This window comes from Limanda limanda, chromosome 13 (assembly GCF_963576545.1).
Source record: "Limanda limanda chromosome 13, fLimLim1.1, whole genome shotgun sequence".
Taxonomy (NCBI): domain Eukaryota; kingdom Metazoa; phylum Chordata; class Actinopteri; order Pleuronectiformes; family Pleuronectidae; genus Limanda; species Limanda limanda.
This window is the reverse complement of record NC_083648.1, coordinates 16,837,151-16,862,714: the sequence shown is the minus strand read 5'-3', so window position 1 is coordinate 16,862,714 and position 25,564 is coordinate 16,837,151. Positions and strand designations below refer to the sequence as shown.

The 25,564-nt window shown below is 41.6% G+C and overlaps 1 protein-coding gene across 1 annotated transcript; it reads right to left on the bottom strand.

Annotated features, from left to right (window-relative positions):
* Positions 1 to 37: 37 nt before the first annotated feature.
* On the bottom strand, positions 38 to 24,188 carry crtc1a (CREB regulated transcription coactivator 1a). The gene is made up of 14 exons (XM_061084624.1): positions 24,024 to 24,188; positions 20,357 to 20,473; positions 19,145 to 19,270; positions 18,216 to 18,277; positions 17,617 to 17,711; positions 12,965 to 13,050; positions 12,839 to 12,879; positions 11,600 to 11,793; positions 11,332 to 11,474; positions 10,997 to 11,089; positions 9,284 to 9,382; positions 5,174 to 5,257; positions 4,899 to 5,079; positions 38 to 4,048 (listed from the first exon to the last, which is right to left on the bottom strand). Exons 1-14 carry the CDS (start codon positions 24,147 to 24,149, stop codon positions 3,843 to 3,845), a joined length of 1,653 nt encoding a protein of 550 aa, XP_060940607.1. The 5' UTR covers positions 24,150 to 24,188; the 3' UTR covers positions 38 to 3,842.
* Positions 24,189 to 25,564: the final 1,376 nt, after the last annotated feature.

Genomic DNA, 25,564 nt, shown 5'->3' with positions numbered 1-25,564 from the left:
TACAGTTTATATATATATATAGTTTATATATATCCAGTATTTGTATCTGCTATTTTCTAATGTTAATTCTGACTGTATGTCTGTTATTCCTCTGACAAGGTATTGTTATATTCACTTGAAAATAGTGTTTGATAGCAGATCTATAAAACAAAGGCAAAACTTAAATCATTTAAAAGCAAAATGCAACATGTCAATTTCTTTTCTGACATATTTTTGAAGTCAGTGTCATGCAGAAAAGAGATTTCCCAGCTAACGGACCATCAGTCACAACTCTCTAAGTTGTGCTGCCTGGTTTTCAGTAACTATGTCCAATAATTAATGCATTGATAAAGTCATCGATAATGTATGGAATTACATAACATTTCCTCTCATTTATGGCTGATTTTAAACTTTGGCTTTTTGGCATAATTGCAAAAAAAAGAATATACAGTGTTGATGACAGACCTACATTAAAGATAAATTCAATAAAATCTAAATAGAATCTTTTCTCTTAAAATAACATCTGATAGCAAGTCTGTAAATTAAATAAAAAGTGCTTTCAGGGCTTATTGAAATAACATTACTTATTCACTATTGTAGTAGTTCATATGTGGTGTTTTATAAATGTCTGTTATTGTAGATACAGTGTTTAACTACTTTGACACATTTTATGAGGAGAAAAACAAATATCGCTCTGCTGTAAACTATTTCTTTGTAAACACTGGCGTTAACACCAATGGATACCTGAACGTTGATGCATAAAAAGGTGGCAGTAACAGGCGACACGTCGGTCGGAGCTATCTACATGACAACAGAAAAGTAGAAAAGAAAATATAAAAACAGTAAATGGACCTACAAAGACGTCAGGCTCACCATAAAGTCTGAGGTCCAGCAGAGAATATAGAGCCACAATGATATATTGCAACACAGTATTTTCTCAGTGCATTTTCTCACTTTGACATCATATCACATGAAGCACGAAAAAACATCGTTCCTATAATAGCAATATACAAAGCTAGTCTATACCGTGACATAATAAAATCCCCGCGGGTGCAAAACAGAAAATAAGCACACATACTATAAATTGCAGAGTAAAACATAGGCCTAAGATAGTACCGAGTGACAGCTTCTACATGTGCATAAAAGGCTGATTACCATAAATCTGACGCTTTCAGGCTTCACACAGCGTTCACGTAGCCGACCGTGACTCAGAATCAAAGAGAGAGACAAAAGACAGTTTTACCACACAAGGAAAACAAAACACTTAGACGCACAAAGCTCAACGCAACCTTGTACGGAAATAAAAACTAAAGTCATAAGGGGGTAACATGTCCAGTGAGTCATGCAGTCACAAAACAAACAAACACACAAAAAAAACAGCATCAGGAATCAGAAACACGATGCATTCAGAACTTTAAATATTTCTTTTTTTTTTTAAAGGAAATAAAATAATCTTCCAGGTCACGATAAAATTTCATCTGATTTGACCACGTCTCACAGACATGATTTGATTCACACGTGTGTGAGAATAAAGGTGAAACTCGCCGACACAGAGGGACCATGACACATATAAACGGACACAAAGTAGCAGCTATAGAACAGAATTAATCATTAGGTGGAATATTGAGCGGATGTGGATGTATACTATAGGATTTATACAAATTTTATGGATATTTATATATAGATTCTATAAAATACTTTTCAGCGACTGATTGATTGATAGTGTCCTGCTACTGCATCAGTAATATTCCCTTTACGTTTTGAGAAATCTCACTATTTCGGTATCTTTAAATATTGTAATAATAATCTTTTAATTTAACTTTTAAATTAAAAATTAAATAATTTTTTTAAATAGCTAATTTAGTTCCATTAAGTACAACTTGCTATTAAAAGCAGAAAGAGCTGAAACCTCTTGTCAGAACTCTGATTACCACTGTCCCAAAATAAAAAGGTTTTCCAAAATTTAGGAAAAATCTGTGTAACAGCAGACAGCCAACAAAATACTCACAGATTAAGTAAAAACAGCTCTTTTAAATAGACTATCTATATATGACTTTTCAAAAATAATTATAATTTACTCTCACTTTTATTTCAAATATTTCTGTTTTGTTTTTATGTGTTTTTTACAAGAAGGCAAGTTTAATCAAAGACAGGGCCAATAGGTCAAGTGCACACAACAGTCACATGGAGGGGTTTGGTGTATAAACTCATAAATCAGTGTTAAATAAATGCATAAAGTGCAGTATTGATGATTGGGACACAATTGTGACAGAACCAAAAAAAGATTCACTCATTAAAGGAGCAAATGCATGAAGTCATATTAAAGCAGGGCCACAGAACGGAGAGACAAATCAACAAAAGGGCAAAGACAACGTGAAGAAGCTGATATTCAGTGTCACCGTAGAGCCGAGGAAACAAACACAGTCACACATATACAACTTAAAACAGAAGCCACACCCCCTCTGAACAGGCCAACCAGTGTTGGTCCAACAGGACATAAAGGCTCGATATGATAGGCAATGAGGATGACAACATGGCAACAACACAACAGCACAGATGTGACCGAAATACATTCTTGTTGCATCAACAATGCTGTTCTAGCATAGAGGCTGCTCAACCGTGTGGAAAAATATATATATCTCAACTATACTGAGGTCACATCTTTGGGAGTAATCCAGGAGAGTTTCTACCGCACGCCACACGCCCCGACCCCTTAATGTTTCCTCTACACATCCCTAATATCAAAGCAATGTCACAACACAAATATAACATGAAACCGTCCATCGCCGCTCGTTCTCCCAAAGACTTCTGCTTCGTCCTACGTAAGAATTCCCTTTCTCTGGTTCGTGTTGCAGCCTTACAACCAATCACTGTAATTTTGCATAGATACTATTACGCAAAATCTGATCACATTCATGTAAAAATGTCAAATAAAACAAGCCTGTAAACATCTGTTTCTTATGAAATCGTGAATCTGATGGGAGAGAGATGAGCTGGTGTAGTGACGATGGATGAAGTTATGGATAAAGATCAGCGCACCTCAAAAGTACAACGACACTAACGCAACTGTAAACACTGTCGGCCAAACCACCAGGAAAACAGCAAAAAAATGACCCTTTTTTTTCTCATTTACATAAAAGTCACCTTTGCATGAAAACCAAAACGTTTGAAGCTATTAAGGCAAAAACAAGTATGCACAGTGATTTGTGATCTCATGCATAACTCATTTTACTGCAATTTACTATGTTGAAACTCAAACTTCAGCATTTCCTAAAAATAACCAAGGTGGCAAAATGATGACTCATGGTGTCTCGAGACTTTACATCTTCACTCGAATCGAACTGGACTTGACTTTGGCTCCTTGAAAAACCACACAGGGATCAGCGCAAAACTACTGCATGTACGACTGAGAAGGACCCGCGTGACACATAGGGGGGGGGGGGGGGCCTTCCTGACCGGAGCTTCCTCTGAGTCATTATGCTACTCTGCACAGACGAGTTGGTTTGTTCAGGGTTTGCTCTGCGGACATGGCTCAGTCATTCATCGATGGAGATACGATACACCAGAAACTGCCCTCATGAAAACTAGGCATCTGAAATAAAATCAAAGTTTGACGACGGAACCTCAAACATGATTCACACCGAAGGAGGAGGGAGGGAGGCCGGCAGCAGTCTTCAGAAAACACGTCGATGCATTTTTCTTAAAGTAGTGTTTCTTTTAAAAGCTCTCTTTTGGGGTTCGGTTGCTGTTGTTGCCTGGTGTGGAATCGTTGCTCAGCCTTCGCCGACATACTCCAAAAATACCCCCACCCCCCCACAGGGCAGCAGCGTTCACACACCTGTGCATGGACACGTATTGGTTTGTTAGAGCCGGTCGAGGCGAAACGTGTCCTCTGTGGCCGGGTCGGCAAGCACCATGTCTGGGTCGTTGAGCATGTGCAGGCCATCAAGCGTCAGTGGGTCGATCTTGAGATCGTCCAGTGGGAACTGGGAGTCGACATCGAAGCTGAAGTCGGAGGACAGTGAGCCTGTCAGGTCCTTGGGGAGGCTGGGGGGGGACTCTCCGCTCACTGAACAGAGACAAGACACAACATTCTACTTCAGTTCGTTTTCAGTTGCAGTGTACATACATTGTTTTTCAAAACTCATATGAGGTCTCTGTGATGTTTGACCACTGAAATTTAATCAGTTAATCTGTGAGTCGACGTGAACATTGGTGCCAAATTTGAAAGGATTCTCTCAAGGCGCTCTTGAGGTATTTCATTGGGGTTTCTAATCAGGACATCTTTGAGTCCGAGTGAATGTTTGTGCAAGATGTAATGAAAATCCTTGTGGGTGTTCCTGATATATCATGATCACAAGAACACAAGGTCACTGTGACCTTTGACCACGCAAATCCAATCCATTCATCTTTGAGTCCAAATTTGAATAAAGTCCCTGAGGAAATTCTTGAGATATCATGTTCACAAGAATGGAAAGGACGAACAACACAAAGTTATTTCCTCTTCAGCCACTGGGTGTCTCCAGCGTGGAGGCATAAGATAAACGGCTACTAGTTTCAGGCATTCATAGGCAGATATGTATCTCTCTTGAGTGGGGAAGGGAAGATAATTTCACATAGATTTTTTTAATTAGATTTGAGCAACTTAAATTCTGTTTACTGAGTATACCAGTGCAATCTAATCTATTTTAACAGCCCAGTAAAGAATCACATCTATGTTAAGCTTAAATGTTTGTGTTGTTGGTTGATACTGTGATGGAAACTAAACATACAAGCACATATGAGGCAGCTTTACTCTGTCTGGGGCCTTTACAGCTCTACAGTTTAGATCATATAGATCATCTGAGCTCTAACAAGCCACTTGCAGTGAGACTCAAGAAGCCATGTGATGTGTCGCACTTAAAGTGTTGAAGCGGCACCTGTGAGAATGATGTTGGGGATGTTGCCATGGCTACTGTAGCCCAGCTGCTGCGAGTCTTGGAGGTTGCAGTGGCCACCAGTCAAACCCATCATAAGCGCCTGGGAGTAGTTGAGGGTGGAGGTCTGGTTATACAAGCTGTCGGAGCCGATGGGGGTTTCCATCATGTTGAACTGCTCCAGCTGGTTCTCACAACAGAGAGAAGTGTCAGGGCTGCTGATCGCTCTCAAATCTGCACAACGAAATATGGACACTAATGACAGACAGGGAATGTACCTGTTGCGACAGCGCACTGGCCTGAATGGACGGGAGCTGCTGGTCGTAGAAGTCTGCGAACACGCTGCCCAGTATGGAGTTATGCTGCAACAAGAAACAGATCAAATCGGATTATTAGGCTGCAGGGAGAAACTCATAGCGCCTGAAAAGTGATACTTTTGAGTTGATTCTATGTTTGCGTAAAGGGCCCAGTGTTCTGTGTGTGTGTGTGTGTGTGTGTGATACAACATTGGTATACATATTGCAGAGGAGACAGACCGCCCTGCTCAAACATTAACACAGCTTAAATGTGCACTGACATAGGAGGGGATGATATACACAGGAGGACGCACTACAGGAGAAACATTTTCATTCTCAGAGGACGTTTAAGACACACACACCAAACATGTGACTGTGCACCAAGGAAGGTTTTAGTCCTCTGTTTTAATTATGAACGCAAACTAAACTATATCCTGCAGCATTTTCTGTGGTACACATGTGTAGCAGACATACTATTGCAAGAAACTACTCATAAATATCCCATTAAGGGAGATATATACATGTATGTATAGTAAATTAATTAATATGCAAGCAAATAAATGAGGGAACTGGATAAATTATGTGAATGACAACTTCTTTACGTCATATGCCGTCCTATTTATATCGTCGCAAAGGTCCCTTTATACTGATAAATTATGTCAAAACTGACATATATGACTCCAATGACTATAAGGGTCACAGCTCTCTCCACTCTCTCTTCCTTCTGGACTTAGTGTTTTCATTAACAAGAACAGAACTGAAATAAATTCACATGGAATAAAGTGAAAATAAAATCCGTGACTTGATTCTCCCCTCGCCGACTCGAAGCCCCTCTCATTCTCTTGAAGTTTCTGATTTGGATGTCCTCATTGGAACAGCAACCAGAAATTCTCCTGTTTCATCGTGGCCTCTTAATGTATAAGTAATTGGATCATATTCCCAGCCCGTGCTCCTCCTAGTTCCAAACCAAATTATCTGTGTGTGCTGCAGATGTCCCAACAGGGCCGAGAAGGATAATAGAGCACATGAGCCCGTCAGTGGTTAAAGCCTGTGTGGATAATCTCAGGACTATACGAGTGAGACACTTCAGCTCAGGAAGGAACTGAGAAAACAGCAGGAAGAACAAACACAAACGCAGACAGAGTTTATCATCACTGTGACTCGCCTCAGCCTTTCAAACAGACAAGTTCACACTTACAATTCAGTAGAAGCAGAGACTTATTTTACATGCTGTCTGATTCGTTTTAAACTGAATTAAAAAACATTGAATATGTAATTCAAGCTTTTATTCAGCAGTTAATGATTTACAGGACAACTGCTTTACCAGGGTGTCAAATCTCAAATGCTTGTACTGAATCTGACAGAGGTTAACAACCCTGATCCATGTTTACCTTGGGTGTGTTTAGTTTATCTTAAAGCACCACCCTGCAAGCAAGGTTCAGTTTGTCCACATTCAGCCTCATCCCCTCCCCTTCCCATGCTAATTCAAATCCCCACACTTGTGCCAGTGCAAATCCCTGGCTAAGCATAAATATTTGATTAACATACAAAAAAAAAATAACACGACTGAGAAGGAAAAACAGAGGCGATGCAACGCAAATACCACAGAAGCAGCAGAGAGGGTCAGGGACACATCTACATCACAACACATCGATGACACAGAGTGTTTATAGGGACCGGCAGTCAGATCTGGGCAAAATAGGAACCACTTTAGACCATTTCATGTCATGATGATCATATTATAACACTGTCAAGTGTCAGAGTGCTGTGAATTAATATGTTACAAAGTCAGTTGTTTCTTGGACTTGACAAAGTTGAACTTGATCTTTTAGCATGACAGAGCATGAAACGCCCATCTGTAATTATTAACATTAATTAGGGTGTAATAGGGCATTCTGGGAAACTTCCTCTGCAGATTTCCTTCTGTGACATGTTAAAATGTCAGTTTCTACATTTTTATAAAACCGTAAAAATAGCCTTTGTTTATTTGAATGATCGCACTCAAGTGCTTGAAATAAACGTTTTGGTTTTTGCCCAGATCTACGAATGTTGACTCGACACAATAAAAGCAGCTGTAAGGGGGAGAGGGGGAGGGAGGTGTCAACAGAGTCCTACTACAGTGAAGGTTATACAGAGCGAGCCACCGACTCTTTGGCTCACACGCCCTTACTTGAGGCGAGCCTCCGGGTGAGAAGCCTTGATTGGAGACAGGGGAGGTTGGAGACTGATTGGCAGAGGATCCCACCCTACTGCGGTACTGTTGGAGGGTGGAGGCCTGATACAAGAGGATATGTTTGAGTTATTCACACTGGAGGGTTATCTCTGCTGGGGTCTGCAAACACTGCACTGGTTATCAGGGGCGGGGCCAGGGGGGGGGGGGGGTACTGGCCCACGCTGAAATCTGATTGGCCCCTGAAGTGCCCCTGTCCTTTCAGCACTCGTAGTTATAAATAAATAATTTACCTCCAAAATATTAAATAACAATGACAATTTGATATTAAGTTTGATCTTCTAAGCATGTTTTGAAGAACACAATGTCATTGAACAAGGAACATTCTTATAAATATATTCAAAGATGTGATGCTTTGCCTAAAGCTTTACGGCTAGCAGTAAATAAGGAATGACTTAAACACCTGCACCTTATTGAATCAGGATTGGTGCATGGATGTTGGATGTATAATTGGCCCCTATTATATTTAGAACAATCCTGGATCTGCCACTTGAATAGCCCTGTTTTAGAAACTTTTTATTTAATTTCACAAACAATGGGTGGGATTTCAAATGTGACACATGTGCTGTGCAGTTTCTGAAAGAGATGTGACGTTCTAGTGATTGTTGTTAGACTGGAAATGAAAAACATCAGGATCCTTGACTGAGGAATCACTGGTTCCCTCAACCCAGCATCAGCATAGTCACAGAAATTTGGAAATAATCGCAGAACGTGAAGTAGGAAAACCCCTCACTTCATATTATACTGATGCATTAATCATACTGACAAAAAAAGATCTGGGAGAAAGTGTTAAAACTACAGGGGATTAATTTGGAGGAGAAAAATATTGCCAACAATCAGAGCTGAGCGACTGAACACAGTAAGACTGGAGGATCAGAGAGCTACGACTCCACTTTCTTCTCATCTGTTCTGTAATATACGCTCTTTTCATTGTCCTCACCCAAGAGAATCAAAAGGAAGATATTTCCACAGACCAAAACAAAGAGAAACCAAAAAGAGAAATCCTATTCTGACTCAAACATCACAACCGTAACTGTGGAGAGAGAAATATCAAAGTTACTTTCACAGTACGGTAAATAACAGATAAACTATCAAGTAATTCTGATTTAGAGGAGTATCAAACGAGAGTGATAATCTCTTATCGCTGGAAAGTTAACAGGGGTTCAAATCACCACATTTATAATCTCTGCATTGATAAGCTATCACAATAGTGGTAGCATGAGATACAGACGTGATAAAGCAGTTCAAGGTTTCTCGATACAGATATAAACTACTGCAATGATCATTACTGCAGTGGACATGTTTGAAACCGAAAGAAGAAGATGTTTTCGATAACCAAGACGTAACTGTGTTGTTTCAATAGCTCAAAATTACAGGTTACAAAACGCGTCTAAAACCATTTCTGAAAACAAATCAGTGCAGAACGTGAGCTCAACAACTGCAGATGAGATTCTTATTCGGGATTTATTAATTCAATGGTCTGAGCTGCAGACCTGCCACAGTACAACTGAGGTAAGAGAATGTAGGCCACTTCATTTGCAGAAATCCAACTAGTTCCCAATGCAACACAAGTAGAGCAGCGAGAGCCAAGATCTGAAGGATGTGCAGCGCTGCGCAAATAATAGATCTCATTCTTTTGAGAAAAAAATGTGGTCCATTTTTGTCACAACATTGCAAAATAAATGCAGCCCATAACATCTTCACATTGTGACATAATGCGCAGAGTGTTGACAAAGCTATGATACTCAGACGAGGCGGTGTGTATTCAATGCGCTGGCGACACCTGAAAACACAGCCTCCAACACACAGCCGCTTCTGTCCTAACACAAAGTCTGATGCGGACGGACGCGTGCACCGCTCACCGTGTTCATGTCCATGGTCATGTTGCTCTGCGAGGACGAGTGGTTGTCTAACGTGGAGCAGGAGTTCACCGAGGATGGCAGCTGGACCATATCTGTCTGCTGGAATATAAAAAGTGAGTAATGAGTAGACATAGACGATAGGTTTAGTCATCAAGTGCAACTTTATAGTTTTTTATTAGTTTTTTTTAAGAACTTTATTAAAGAGAAACACAAACATTCCTTGACAACATCACAAATGATATATGACAGACTGATTAGTGAAAAATAATAAATACATAAATGGACAGTTAAGACATTCCCCTCAAGGCTCTTATATACTTCTACGTATCCGTTTCTCGGAGAGGTCTCAGCGGGAGACAAAGTGTCTTTTTGATTTTTACTTCTCTGACGACTATCCGTCGAAAAACAATTCCCCGCCAAACCCATAGGTGGCGCAACGGAAGACGAGCTCAGAGAAGCCTACAGCATTTGGGAACAAGAAGTCCACGTGTCTCTGTTTACATGTTAGCTTGCGTCCCACACACTGAACCATGGCAACTAACAGATCTAAATAAAGTGACACCCAGCGTGTCAAGATGCTGATGTAATCGTTTCTTAGCGCAGCGGTTCCCCGGTCTTGTTTCCGAACTGTGTTGCTGATTCCACAGCTTGAATCTGCTTGAGGCTACATGTAGCTAGAAGCTACCCGGACCTAGCTCCCCCCCAGCTTCCACACACAGTCAGCAGGGACTCCCGGCACTAACTACTACCCAGTGTTTGCTTCTAACCTGACGGTATTATAGAAACAGTGTCATGATAGAAGTGGAATTAAAGTCGTGACGGCGGGTTCTTGCACTGTTACCACCGCAGTTAGCATGGTGGCTAGCCTAGCCCGCTAGCCTAGCCTGCTAGCGCCGTTTTGAAAGCTCGTTATAACCGTACGTGACCGTGCACACATGCCCTCAGTGCTCTAACGAGCCACCGTCAGCCAGACAACTCCGCTGGCTTAACACACACGTCACATTAATCGTAGAATCATAGTTGTGTTCGTGTTTGTTGCTACAAGTAAACAGAAAGTTTGAGGTCCGGAAATACGGAAATGACGTCATACGGAAATTATGTCGTTCGCGGACCAATCACAGCCAAGAGCGGTCCGTCGGGTCTCCAAAATGAAGACGGATAGTTAGAAAAATCAGACGTGTACGAAAAGCTGTCAGAGGCGCTCGGAGAGGACGTTTCACGACGGATAGGGCGGTCTTATCTGTCCGTAATAGAAATAACGGAGAGGCATAAATTGGCCTTCAGTTACAGAGGCATCCTGCAATAGGTAGCCACCTTAATTGTAATTGAGCAGTTAAAGCCTCCATTCCATACACCTCCCTCAGCTTCTGTTTCCACTGTGCCACTGTAGGTGGCTGTGGATTCAACCATTTTATTGTCACCATTTTCCTAGCAGTCATCAAGAATATATGTAACAAGTGCTCTTGGTCTCTTGTGTACATGCCTTCAGGAGTAAGATCGAAAAGAAACTGACCGGGGGCTAATAGTATATTAATTCCCAAAACTTTATCTATCTCGCTCTTTATCCCCTTCCAGAAAGGAAGCACTTTATAGTTTTAATACTGGTTTATCACAAACACAGTACATCACTATCTGACCAGTATGTGTTGTAGAGATGCACATCAGCTGTTAAAAGTTTTTTATAACTTCTAGTTTATGTGGAGGGAAACTAACTTGCTGGCTCTGGTGAGTCTGGGACATCAGCTGCTGGTTGAAGAAGGCATACTGGGACAGCTGCTGCTCAAGGTTCATCGCGTTGATGGCCGTCTGGGGGGGGGGGGGAGGAGTACAGGAACAGAAAAGAGATGAAGTTCCAATATTTCAGAATTAATGAACTGAGTCATACTTACTTAACACCTACGCAATAAAATCAATCTTCCACCGAGATATTTAAACACCACAAATTTGACAACAAAATGACAATCTGAACCAATGAGAATACTTCATAGTGAATCAAACCAAACACAATCAATGTTAAGCTTACATGAGGCCAGAGAGTGGGTCTGTACCTGAGAGAGAGAGAGAGGCGGAGATGTTGGGGAGAGCGGGAGGTTCTGCTGCTGGTGGGAGTCTCCTACGTTCAGGATGAGAGGAACCATGTCGTCCTGCCCGAGCTGCATCTCCATGGATACCGGCTGAGAGGTGTCCACGCCTACCCACCACACAAAGACAGAATGAGGAAGGAAAGAATCTTTTATCTTCAAAGCACACACACAAAGTGCCAGAGTCGGAAATCACTGCATTTTATCCGCAGGAATCTGAAATTGTGTGTGGTACCTTGCGTGTTATGCAGGTTCTGTGTGCTGTTGGAGGGGCTGAAGGAGGAGGCGGTGGCCGTGTCGTCCGAGTCGAGCGGGATGGGCAGCGGAGGAGGGAACTGGATGTTGGTCAAGTCAGGCAGAGAACCGCCAGTGTTGTGGGCTGCTGGTTTGAGCGTGGAGGTCAGCTGCTGGTCGGGAGATGGGAATATGCTGCAGAAAAAAAAGACGGAGGCAGTGAATTTATCAGGATTGATGATCTTAACCTGAAAGATCATCTGTTTGATGAAATAAAGAACAGGAACAGAACCCGACTGATTTATTAGATGACTGATATAAATCTGTCAAGCCTGGGCTTTTAAGGAAGTGGCCTTGAGGGAATTATGTTTATGTGTGACATGGAGATGTAGACGATGCAGTGTGTTGTTAGTCATGTTTATTCCCACCACCTCCATCCATGTTAGTAACCTGTTGTGTGGCCACTGTGAACAGTGAGGCACTGAGGGATTTGGCTGTGCATGTTCCCTGTGGTTTTGCAATTAAGTGCCCATTCTCTACTCCAGAATTGGTCCGGAGTGTTTACTATTACCATTAATGAGCCATGCATAAGCGAAGCAGTTTGGAGTTGCCAAGCTGGAGAGGTGACACGTCTGTATCAGTTTTTTACCTTAAATAAAACTCTGTGTAGACGGTTGTATTTGTACTTTATTTTTGGAAAAAATGAACGTCATTAAACTGTAAGATATTTAGCCTAAATAACATGTTTGTTATCAGGGTTTGATAAATAGAATTTGTGTATATCTAGATCTATATAGATATTCATAAATAGACAGAGATAGATGGATGGATGGATCGGGTATCTGCTTCAGCCCCCAAAACTCCATATCAGTCGAGCTCTGATAAAAACTGGTTGGTTACTTGTTTTCCAAGACAAACAACCTCCAGAGTTATTTGAGACTTCATGCATTTGGCCAGTGGTACTTCAGCTACTGCTTCTGCTCTACACTCTTATGACTGTGGTCGCCAAATGTTAATGAAAGGGAAATTAAATGATGTATAATTACAGTCAGATCTTTTATTCATGCATGTTCTCCAGATGTGTGTAAATATGCACTTGATTTGAAGCTGCTGCTGCTTGTGTGCTCTTTACCGCCATTTTATAACAGTGCAGCCAAAACATCAATTCATTATGTTAATCTCACTTTATATAAATGTGTCCTCAAAATGGGTCAGATGAGGAGAACGTTGAAATACTCACTGGATTCCAGGAACTCTGCACAGCTTGGACCTTGACATGTTCTAAACGAAGAGAAGAATTGTAGCTATTGAGAATCGTGTTGATAAAGCTGACAGAAAAACATTCATCTGTGTGCAGACTTCTCACCTTTTTACAGTCCCACTCCTGTTTTTGTCCATCCTCATCAACCTCTAGTTTAACTCCTTCTGAGCCTGGCACACTGAGCAGCAGAACTGCAGAGATGGAGGAAAAACAAATCTCCTCAGTCTCTTGGGTCAACAGATGTCCAGCCTGTTTGAGCTTGTAATAATCACAGCCCACATGTCTCTGTTTAATGTGGTCCTACCATATTTAAAGACCATAACAGGAAAATAGGAAGCGAGAAAGAACAATAAGCGATACATTAGAAAGTTCAAAAAATATATATTGTTTTAACTGAGCAACCCAATAGCTGAAACATAGGGTGTAACTGTCAGCAAAACCGGCCAGTTTATGCAGACTGTTTTATTCTTTTATTTTAGGGTTGGGCTATATATTGTTCTTATGTTCAACTACGGTTTGGGTTATTTTCGTTGTCTTTTACACGTAGCGACTCCCCTCGCATAGTTACCTGCAGCAAAGGAGCGGACGGTTTTATTCGACACACCTGATCCCTCGTTTCCGCCCCAGTGCAATAAAATCCCTGCCGTCAGCCCGGCACAGATAGGAAACCAAACCGGACGCCAGCTTTGCGGCATTTCTCGGACCGAAAGAACCATCCAAACAACTTTAGCTTAACACCCCTCGCCAAGCGGAACGAGGTAAGGAAGCTGGTCCCATTTACTTTGCTGCGGGTAGTGCGGAAGGGAGTCGCTGTCACGTTAACGAGTCAGATGTCTCACGTGGCGATTTGTTTGTTCATTGTATTTTAACGTTCGTGTTTGGTTTTAATGATTAAAATCTTTGTAACTTGTAACTGTCATTACAGTTTTACGGTGTCACTACGGCAAACCAGATGTGAGAATAAAGAGCCGTGTAACATCAGTTCAAGAGACTCAGCGTTTGTGTGGAGAAGCGGGGGGCCGTTACAGTAAAACTCGAGGCTACAACGAAACGTCTTCCTGACTCGTGTCGTCACCCGAAGACACAAAACTTACAAATCGACCGTCAGACAAGACCGGACAACGCATCAAAGGCGCACGCACGAGAGACTATATGCAAATTTAATGAAGCATTTACATATGTAAATACAAAAATGTTGTGAACTTTCCTGCTTTCTTGAAGTCAAAACTGATCACTAAATAATGATGATGATTTTAACGACCAATGGTAATTGTGTGTGTCATGTTGCAACTAACATTATTTATTGTTGTCTATGAGGAGCGTAAACACTGTTTAAATTGCCTAGTATAATTTTCTAAGCATACTTACAGCGCATCCTCTTTTGTTTGTGCCCATCTTACTTAGGATATTTAGGTTGCATCTGTTTTTGTGCTAAAACTCTGAGTATTCAACTGTTTTGCAAATGTCTGGTATAAGAAATAGCAGTTACTAAATTAAAGCGACTACTTGCAGAGGTTCTATTCAGGCACACTGCAAATCACACCTAAAGATTAAGGTCCGAAGGTCAAATTAACAATGCAAGTAAAATAAAATGTCACTTAAAGCAGCAGCAACAAGTAAATCAGTTCCCATGCATCAAGACAGACCAGGCTCGCGGCAAAGAATAATTCCTGAGAACATCCGAGAGCTGCATAAAAATACTTTCTATTCGGCCTATGAGTCCTGGAAATTGTCAGCAAGAGAAGTTCGGACTGAAATGAAAAACGACTGCTCTCCAGATGACCTCGATAAAATCCAACGAAAAATTTGCACAAACCATGATGTGGTGAGCCATCATTATGAGGCACTTGTATGCAGCCAAACCACCACCCCAGATATCGTTGGTAAAATGGACACCTGCTCTGCTCTGACTGAAGAAATTCTTGCTCTTGTGAGTAAACGCAGAGACATCATCGATGGCAACTATAATGAACGAGTCGAGAAGGAGAGAGTTAGAATAGTGCTGAGTAAGGAAGATCATGGCTCCATATTTGGACATACAAATACTGAAACCGCATTTTCAGAAACATCACGGAACTCAGACCAATCAAATGCAATTTCAACAAGCTCTAGTAAACGACAAGACGCAGAAGCAGAGCTCGCAGCCAAGCAAGCGGAGGTAAAGGCAACAAAAGACATTCTATCCCAGGAATCCAAGCTCAGAAGACTGGAAGATGAATGGAAACTTGAAGAGGCGGCCATGTTGACCGAATTGGAGCGGAAAAGGACGGAGAGACAATCAAAGCTAGAAGAGGAAAGGAGGAACCTGCAGCAGCTTAAGGCAGAGAAGGAAGTCCAGGTAGCAGCTGCTAGAGTAGGAGCATATAACAGTTTTGAAGATGTCCGCCAAGATGGGATGAACCATGAATCAGTCGCTGCTCACCAGGAGACCAGATATGAAGCTCGGCTAAATTCAAATGGTTCACCATCTCAACCTCGACTAGCACCTTTGCGAGCAACAACATCTGAAGATACAGTCTCTCTGGCCCAAGCAATAGCAAGCGCACTAAGCATAAATCGCTTGCCTGTACCTGAGCCAGAAACATTTAATGGCGATCCTTTGAAGTTCACTGATTGGAAGATGTCTTTTACAACCCTTATCGATCAGAAACCTCTCTCACCAAGCGAGAAGATGTATTATCTAAAGATCTACCTCGTCGGAGAAGCCCGCAGAGCAGTGGAAGGGTTTTCTATAGGAACTCTGAGGACGCATATACAGGTGCCTGGAAAGTCCTACATGAGAGAAACGGAAACCCATTCCTTGTTCAAAAGGCCTTCAGAGACAAGCTCGCCAGATGGCCCAAAATCAGTGCGACTGATCCGTTAGCACTGAGAGATTTTACAGACTTTCTCCAAGGCTGCGCAGAGGCAATCCCACACGTTAAAGGTTTGACCATCTTGAATGATTGCGAAGAAAACCACAAGCTACTTCAAAAACTACCTGATTGGATTGTACAAAAGTGGGGCCGAATCATCGACGATAACCTGTATAAAGCGGGGGATTACCCTGATTTCAAAAGTTTCACAGCGTTCCTGAACAAAGAGGCCCGGATATCTTGCAACCCTATCACCTCCCCACATTGGATGAACTTTAATCCCACAGTCGAGAAGGAAGCCAGATCCCTCAATTCAACTGCCCAATTAAAGTACGCCACCCGAGATGCACCTGAAACGGCCAATTATAGGGGAAGACCCCCATGTGTGCTCTGCCAAGATGAAACGCATGGCATCGTCAGGTGCCCTTCTTTCGCTGCGAAATCTTTGGAAGATAAAAGGGCATTCATCCACGAAAACCGCCTCTGTTTTGGTTGCCTAAGGAAGGGACACATCAATAAAGACTGTAGAGGGCGACATACATGTAATACCTGTGGTCGTAGGCATCCCACTTGCCTGCATGAGGAGTAGTTAAAAGGACATAACACTCCTAGATATTTAGCTGAAAGGGCCATTAAATGCTCTAGAAATCCTGTATAGCACAGTCGGTTAAAATGTTTATATCAGGATTTGGTGGGAGTGTAACTGTCAGCAAAACCGGCCAGTTTATGCAGACTGTTTTATTCTTTTATTTTAGGGTTGGGCTATATATTGTTCTTATGTTCAACTACGGTTTGGGTTATTTTCGTTGTCTTTTACACGTAGCGACTCCCCTCGCATAGTTACCTGCAGCAAAGGAGCGGACGGTTTTATTCGACACACCTGATTCCTCGTTTCCGCCCCAGTGCAATAAAATCCCTGCCGTCAGCCTGGCACAGATAGGAAACCAAACCGGACGCCAGCTTTGCGGCATTTCTCGGACCGAAAGAACCATCCAAACAACTTTAGCTTAACACCCCTCGCCAAGCGGAACGAGGTAAGGAAGCTGGTCCCATTTACTTTGCTGCGGGTAGTGCGGAAGGGAGTCGCTGTCACGTTAACGAGTCAGATGTCTCACGTGGCGATTTGTTTGTTCATTGTATTTTAACGTTCGTGTTTGGTTTTAATGATTAAAATCTTTGTAACTTGTAACTGTCATTACAGTTTTACGGTGTCACTACGGCAAACCAGATGTGAGAATAAAGAGCCGTGTAACATCAGTTCAAGAGACTCAGCGTTTGTGTGGAGAAGCGGGGGGCCGTTACATAGGGTGTATACCACATGTGTGTATATCAGCCTTGAGCAGCAGGTCCTGGTTAGACTCCTGACCAGCTGGACCATTTAGTGCGTGTCATTATTCTCTTAAACCATTTCCCGTCTCTCCTTCAAATAAAGGCAAGAGTCCAAAAAGCACTAAATTACTGAATAACAATAACTCATAACACTCACAATGTTTCCAAGGAGATTTATACAGAGTCAACTAAAGTGCTTCGCAACTTCTATATCTGCCTCACGCAGCTATTAGCAGAAACCTTCATCCAACACTTGGATCCGCTGCGTGTTTGCAAAAAAAGATTCAGGTTTACAAAAAAACCTTCTCCACCACTGCCTATTAATGAGAGATGATAAAAACACCTCAACAGTCTAAGAACGGTCACATTAGAAGTAGTAGAGCTCAGTTTATACAACACACATTAACGTGTTTAATGTAACGGCATGTGTGGTATAGCAACTAATCATAATACAGTTACTCTTAGCCTAAAATCCCTTTAGCTTATCTTTTCATTTATGTCTTTTGTTTCGCTCAGTGACTTTTTCCTTTTGCTTGGTGACTTTATTATTAAATCCTTTCAGATAACACGCACCTCGTTTGGGCTGGAGCTCCTGGGATCCTCCAGTGAAAGAGAGCTGCTGGCCGGGGGTTAGTGTGCTCTGGTGCAGCGCTGAGTCAGAGTTAGTCCTGCGGCACAAGAAGTCACACAAATCATTGTGAAGTAAAATACGAGACATGTCCGTATGTGTTGAAAGCAGACCGAACACATGTCAGTGAACCGCAGCGTTCTGTAGCACATAAAACACACGATGGTATAAATCTCAGTATCAACTCAAATTAGCCATTATGACACATTTTTAAGGTCATAGAAAGTCTTAACTGGTTTTTGGAAAGTACAGGAAAAGACATCCACACACAACTTTGACACATCACGCTCTTTGAAAGGATTTAATTTTTCCATTGCAGTGACCAAACTGAGCCTAAAACCAAATACAGCTGTACACTTCCAACACAAGAATCCCTAATAATCTGACTGCAATCCTGTTTTTTTTTGTTCATGATGAAAGTCATCAGCAAACAGAGCATTTTTGTCTATAACCGTAAGATGTGAAAGTAAATATGAAAGTCTGAAGAGGCAATGTGTTAATATTCTCAGTAAGTGTCATCTTTCATCCTTTCAGGTGGTCTCACCTCCTCCAGCTGGTATCCAGCGGCGGTGACAGATACACTGATCCGTAGGGACAGCTGTCAATGTGAGATCTCAGGTTAAGGAAATACAGCAGCAGATAGAGAGTCTTGGCAGGTTCAATGCATTGATTTCTGGGGATTCTTTGAACATGCAAAGATAGATTTAAAAAAAGAGTAAACCAAACCACGTAAAGGAAGAACAAACTTTGAACTTCACATCATGGTCTGATATGTGTCACGGCTTTATTTGAAATACTGACTGGATTCTTTAAGAGGTTTTTCAACATTTTCATCAGTTTCCCAGACAGTAATTTATGGATTTTGGTGGGGGGGAAATCTGGCACATTGAGGGGACTGATATTTATGAGTATGTGCGATCTGTGTGTGTGCAATCTAGGGTAATTCAGGATCTAGCGGTTTTAAATTTGGTTTCATAATCGGACTGCTGCGTGCCAATCTAGTTTGACTTAAACTCAACAACAAGCTAACCCAAAACTAGTTGAGGGATTTGTAAAAATCTGTAAATATAAATAAGATAAGAAATCCACAGACTGAGGATTTGTATTTTTTAACAAGTCGTTGACTGATGTTTTATGGAGGCTTTATTTTTCCTTATTCCTTATGATGCTGACTGACGTTCTCTGGGATTAATGATGACTGATAACTGCTTATATTCCAATGTCAATGACAATATTTTCCATGTTTTCCATTTAATGTGTTATATTTGTATTATTCTTCTATTACTGTTTATCACAGTAATATCAAAGTAATTTAATTGTGAAAAAATCTGAAATTATACTTGATATTTGATTTATGCTACAAAACTACATGCTTTTAAATGAGATCGAGAGCTCAGATATCAAATAATGAGAAGAAACAGAACTTCAATAACAGAATTTAATCTCTAAATGAGAAACAGCATTAAAGGATATCTGGCGCCCGTGTTTGTCCACTGACAGCGGTTTTTGGTGCGGGGATGCGATGCGGTTCCGGTCCCGGTAGACTCTGTCCACCAAGCCGTGGTGTCGCGTCGATCTGTTCATGTCCAGCTCTGAGTTCTGACCAACGAAGACAAAAACATTTAATTTAACTGATTCAATTGCAAACATTACCTGTCAGTAGTTCAAGCCACCACTTTTGTTTGAGGGTCAGTTCAGACTATATTTAAAAAATGGAATGCAAACAGACTTAAATCCTTTTTTATCTGAATTTAATTTACATTTCATTTGAAGAGAAGTATTGCACTAGCTTGATGGTTTTCTGTGTCCCCAGTTACACTGAGTGTCCTTGGCTCACAGAGAATGAACCTGTGTTCTGAGCTCTCACATCAAATGAGATCCTGGTGGAGCAGTGATGAAAGCTAATGCGGCTCAAGGCAAGAAGAACTACAGAGAACAGGAAAATGTCTGTGAAATTAAAAATGAAAATGAAAAGGATATGGAAAAGGGCCTATTCTTTCATGTTCATGTGGGTTTTCGTGAAAAACAATATTTGCAAAGGAATCCTACTGGAGCTGGTTCACAGGAAACATAAGTATTATCCCTCATCATACGCTTTCTGTAGATACATTTTACCAAGTTCCTCACCTTCTTGGAATGTGTTGAGTTGTTGTTTTTTTGTTTCAGATTCAGCTTTGTATTTCTCTCCCAAACGAATCGTAGATCTAAAGTCTCTCAGATCACGTGACAATAAAATGCTTAATCAGCTATTTTTCCTTGTGTGCATGCTATGGCAATACACTGAGAATGGATGGCAACAGAAGCTTCAGTACGGGCACAAAGGCCAAAGGTTTCCACCTCATTGCACTGCTGTTCTTGCGTGGAACTACTATTTCACGAATTCCCAAACATGGAGTAGAACTTCAATATCCAGTGGCAATCCAAGTATAGTGTATGCATGAAAAAGGATTCTACTCTGTGTAAATTGTGGCCCCTTTATGGTGCCTGAAATCCAATATCCACTTGAGCGGATGAGACACCTCATGTAGGGCTGCGGTCTGATGCATTTATTCTTCCCCTTTCTACTTATTCTAAACATAAGCATGCTGCATAGCAGAGTATTCATCCCCTGGAACAGGATCTGTTAAATATACTAAATATACCTACATACAATGCTACAGAAAACAGATAAGTCTTGAATCTTACCTGAAAAGACACATCAATAGCGCTGTTTCCAAGCTGATTGACGTTTGGCAAAGACCCTCCATAGTACTGCCCACGGTTCTGTCCCAGCTGCAGGTACTGAGTCTTCTGCAGCTGTAACTGGAAACACAACAACAGCCGGGGTGAGACAACATGAAATTACAACTGCATCCTCCAGTGACATGAATGAGCTACAAATGCACCGCAGGCCTGAAGCAACACGATGTAGTGTTCAATATTATTAATCATGACAGCTCAATGTGATTTCCTGCAGGGACAGTCCAAGACATATTCTACAAAGGGGACATAATTGCATCCTTACACTGCTCCAACCCCAAACCCATTAAAGTCCTATAATTGTGTAATGTTCTATACAGCTTCCCTGAAACCGCCATATTGACAAATCGATCGTCTTTATTAACCATCTGTTTGAGACGGGACAAAATATTGATGGACATTTGCTGACGTAGCATTAAATGAGAGAAACAACAAATAATCTAACAAAGATAGAAAAATGAAGGCAAATATTGATGCAGAATTGGCAGCACTCATCGCAGCAACACTTTGTGCATTCAATAACACGTGAAGAGAAGTTGCACTTGTGTGAATTACTAAAAATCTTACTCCCTAAAGCCTGTAAAACAGCGCTTACTTTCCAGATAACATCCAGTTCCATTTCCCAATAGAAAAGCCCATAATCTGTCAATTAAATTTTCTTATCCAAGCCCACTGCTCATTGATGGCAGGGCAGGAAATCTAATAAAAACAATTACTATGCCTGCATCACTGGTGTATTTTAAATAAGCCTCAGACCTCAGAGTGTGTTTGTTTAAAACACATGTAAATCCGCTCTGTTGACAAAAGGTTGTATATTGTAACATCCCCAGATCAAGAGGGAGGTCCGTGCTAATCTTTTTAACCACAGTGAGACAGGTACAGAGAGAGGAGAGCTGAAGGAGAGAAGGAGGGGACAGAGGGGAAACTCTAGGACAAGAGTCTAACTTTGGCTCAGATATGAGCTTCCTGTACTATTATGGCTGTTCCACCCATCCATCATCTACACCCTTTATCCTTTGAGGGTCACAGGAGGGAACCAATCCCAGCCGACATTGGGCAGGAGGAGAGGTTCACCCTGGACAGGTCCCCAGTGAGGGCCAGGGCCGACACACAGAGGCAAACAACAATCACTCACACTCCCCTATTAACCGGGGATTTGGTTAATAGGAGTGTGTTTTGGGATTGTGGGAAGAAGCAGATAACCCAGAGAAAATCCACATTGACACATTCAAACTCCACACAGAAGGACCAAGCAGGGATTCAAAGCAGAAATGTTATTACTGTGAGTGTTAACCACTGTACCACCATGCCACTATGCTGCTATTTGTCCTTTCATGAATGAAAATCAACAGTAACTGAAGCCTCAATCAAGAGCAAACTAAATGTTCAGACATGCGTCCTAAAATAGGAGGTTATTTTTTTGTCTGTGTTTGTTTGTTAGTTAGGAGGATTACGCAAAATCTAGTGGATGGACATTTTTGGGTGTGGATCAAGGTCAGGGGGCAGATCCAGGAAAACATTCTTCACTTTCTTTAACATTGTGAGATTGGAAGTTTTTGCAAAATGTTCATTGATTTCTCAGAGTAGAATCCTTGGATCTTGATTTCTAAAAATCAGGCATGTTTTGGGTAATAGTATTTATGAGTGTGTGCAATTTGGTGCAGATCCAAATACTTTGTTTTGGCAAAGGTTTGCTCTCTCTGAGTCCCATTCTAATTTGTCATTGTGGTCTTATATCGCAGCATCTAGTAAAGCTTCCTAAAAAAGGCCTTTTTCCCGGCAGACTTTTTGACCTGCAGGAAAGGCAGACAGGTACTAATATTATTAACGAATGCTCCATTCTGTTCACGTGTCCCAAATAAGTCATGGCAGTGAGCCAGCACTGCACAGAGGCTTTTACAACTGGGACATACCAAAATTTCTTCTGTTGGAACCAAATACGCTGTGAATAGTTGTTGCCATTGGACGGATTAACTTTGCAGTTTTTTTTTTAAAGCTGCAGCAGCTCGATATCACTGCAGCAGCAGAGATATAAACAGATTCCACACATGCACATTTCTCTTCTTCTCAGACAGTCAAGAATATTCAGTTATTACTGTGTAGTAATAATAGTTATGCAGTTCAGTTTTAATAGTTATTGCAGTGTGGCTTTAATAGGTATGCAGTATTGCTATGATAGTTATTGCAGTAGTTATTATGGTTATTGAAGGACTGTATAATGATATAACTCATTGCAGCATAGTTTTAATGGCTGTGGAGTATATCTTTAATATTTGAGGCGGTGGACTAGTGGCAGAAACTTGGACTATGGGCAGAAAAGGTCTCTGGTTCGTCTCTGGTTCGACTCCACGGAGAAACAACAAAAAGACGAACCTGGATTGATCTTTCCAAAAATCCAAGAGGATTCTCCCTACCCTGTCTAGTGCCCCTGAGCAAGGCACCTTACTCCCCCAACATCTGCTCCCCGGGCGCCGTACATGGCTGCCCACTGCTCTGTGTGTCCTGCACCAGATGGGTTAAAAGCAGAGGTTAAATTTCCCTCCTTGCATGTCTGTGCATGTGTTTGGGACAAATAAATGTATCTTAATAAATGTATCTTTATTACAGTAAAGTTATTATAGTAAGTGCTGTAATGTTGCAGTATAGCTATAACAGTTATTGCAGTAGTTATTATGGTTATTGGAGTACTGTATAATGATATAACTCATTGCAGCATAGTTTTAATGGCTGTGGAGTATATCTATAATATTTATTACAGTATAGTTATTATAGTTAGTGCAGTAATGTTGCAGTATTGTTATGATAGTTATTGCAGTAGTTATTACCTTATAATTAAATAACTCATTGCAGTATTGCTTTAATAGTTATTGCAGTATAGCTATAATAGCTGTTGCAGTATAGTTATAATGGTGATTGCAGTAGTTATAATAATGTTGCAGTATAGGTCCACAGAGCGTCCATCAGTCCGGACTGAGCCCAGCTGCCTCCATAGGATTTAGTTTGGAGGCCTGCGCTGAATGTGGCTTAAAATCCACATAATCTGTTTGTCTTCATCTTTCTGTCCCTGATGCTGCGGATCACTCAGACCTGTCCGACAACTCCACAGAGCCGCTGCCCATCACCACACACAGGCCTGGAGACGAGGCGACATACCATAATAATAAAGCAGCACTACAGTAATACGTGTGCGTGTGCGTGTGTGTGTGTTTCAGTGGGTGATGTCCGCCTCTCCTCTCCGAGCAAATCCGCGTGCACGCCCCTTCGCTTTCATGCGTGGGGGGGGGGGGGGCACGACGAATGTCAGAACTTTTTTTAAGACGGAGGTTCAGGTCGTTCGTGTTTACATCGATGTCACTGCGGCCCGTGTGTGTGTGTGCGTGTGCGTGTGTGTGTGTGTGCGTGTTAAAGGCGGCAGGAAGCGTCGTTTGTTATTGTTTACCTCCTCTGCGCCGACTGCGTGGAGCCGCGACACTGACGCATATTTGACAGTTCGCTGAAAACACTCGGGGAAAACGAGGGGGGGGGGTGGATACACACACACTGACACACACTGACACTGACAGACACACACACACACACACACTGACACACACACACGAAGCGGTGTCGTTACCCTCGCCGCCCGCGTGATGCTCAGGTCCTTCATCACTTCCTCGAACGCCGCCGTCTCCTCCGCCTGCTTCTGGTTGTGTAACGCGATTTTCTCGCTGAATTTCCGCGGATTGTTCGAAGTCGCCATGTTTCGCTCTCCTGCTCCGTTTCGCCTTCACTGGTCAGCGTCAAGTTGCCGGAGGTTCCGGAGACACCACTTCCGGTTGGAGCGCAGAGCAAGGGAAGGGAAGTTGACGGTTCACATTGTACATCGGCTTTTTGACCGCCAGGGGAAAAAAGTATAGAAGGCCGAAAGAAATGATATTGCCTAAGCATAAATAAATAGACAAGAAACTAATAAATAACAGATAAATATATCAATAAATAGGGAAATTACGATAGAATATTTGGGGCAATTATAGGGGGAAACAAATCAGAGATTTCCTGAACATTACAGGAAAAGGGTTATTATTTTACCAGAATAAAGTTGAAATATTATGAGAATAAGTTGTAATTTGACCAGAAAAAACTCTTGCAAAAGAATATGGTTGTAACATAACAAAAATAAAGTGGCAGTATTACAACAATAAAGCTGTAAAATAGCAAGAATAAAGTTGTAATCTAACAAGAATAAACTCCTAATATATTATACTATAATTGGAAGTCTACGATGAGGTAATAACACCAAAAACAACTACATAAAAAAAACTAAGATTTTCTTTTCAAATAATTTTTTTACGACATTAACCAAATAAAACATTAAGTGTCAAAGCAGTGACAAAAGCTTTATACAAGGTATCACAGACATCTGGTCTTTAAATAGCTTATTTCATCTATATAACAGTCACTGCGTTTCATCAGTTCTCTGTGGATTTGTCAACAAATTTAACAACTTCACTCTTTTCCAGTTGCTTTACTCCTGCTTGTCAAACTAAGCTACTGCAGCTGGGACAGATGTAAGCTTTTATTTTGAAATTGTCATTGTTTTGTTTCCGGTGTCTTTTGCGTTGTCCATGTCTAACTTGATGCAGCCTCCTCAGTGAGGCTTTGCGTGCTCACGTCGCTGCACGGGGGTGTTGAGGAGGCGCACAGCACATCTGTACAATTATTATTATTATTATGATTATGATGATTGTTGTCGTTGTTGCTGCTGCTGCTGTTATTATTTCACATGAGACCTTTAGGCCTTGAGTTGATGCTCCACCACATGACAATCAGTGGCTTTACACATGCATCATACCAGTAGGTTTTTAACAGGAGGATGAGCTTGAATTCACTTCACTGGCCTTTTTATCTGTGGAATATGAACCATCCTCCTGGTGTGACTTGGCCTAAATGTTCAAGACAGGAAATGTGGGTCTGCGCCTCCCTCCTCCCGGCCTGTGCATGTGCACCCCTGCTGACTGAGGATAAACACAGTCACAACACTGTCTCCCCCTGCTTTCCAGCTGAACGCACACACAAGGTGAATGGACCGCACTCCCCTGCCAGAGATTTACTCATGTGGAGACAGATCAGCTCTTTAGCTGAGAGAGGAGAAGGAGGAGGAGGAGGTGGCATTTC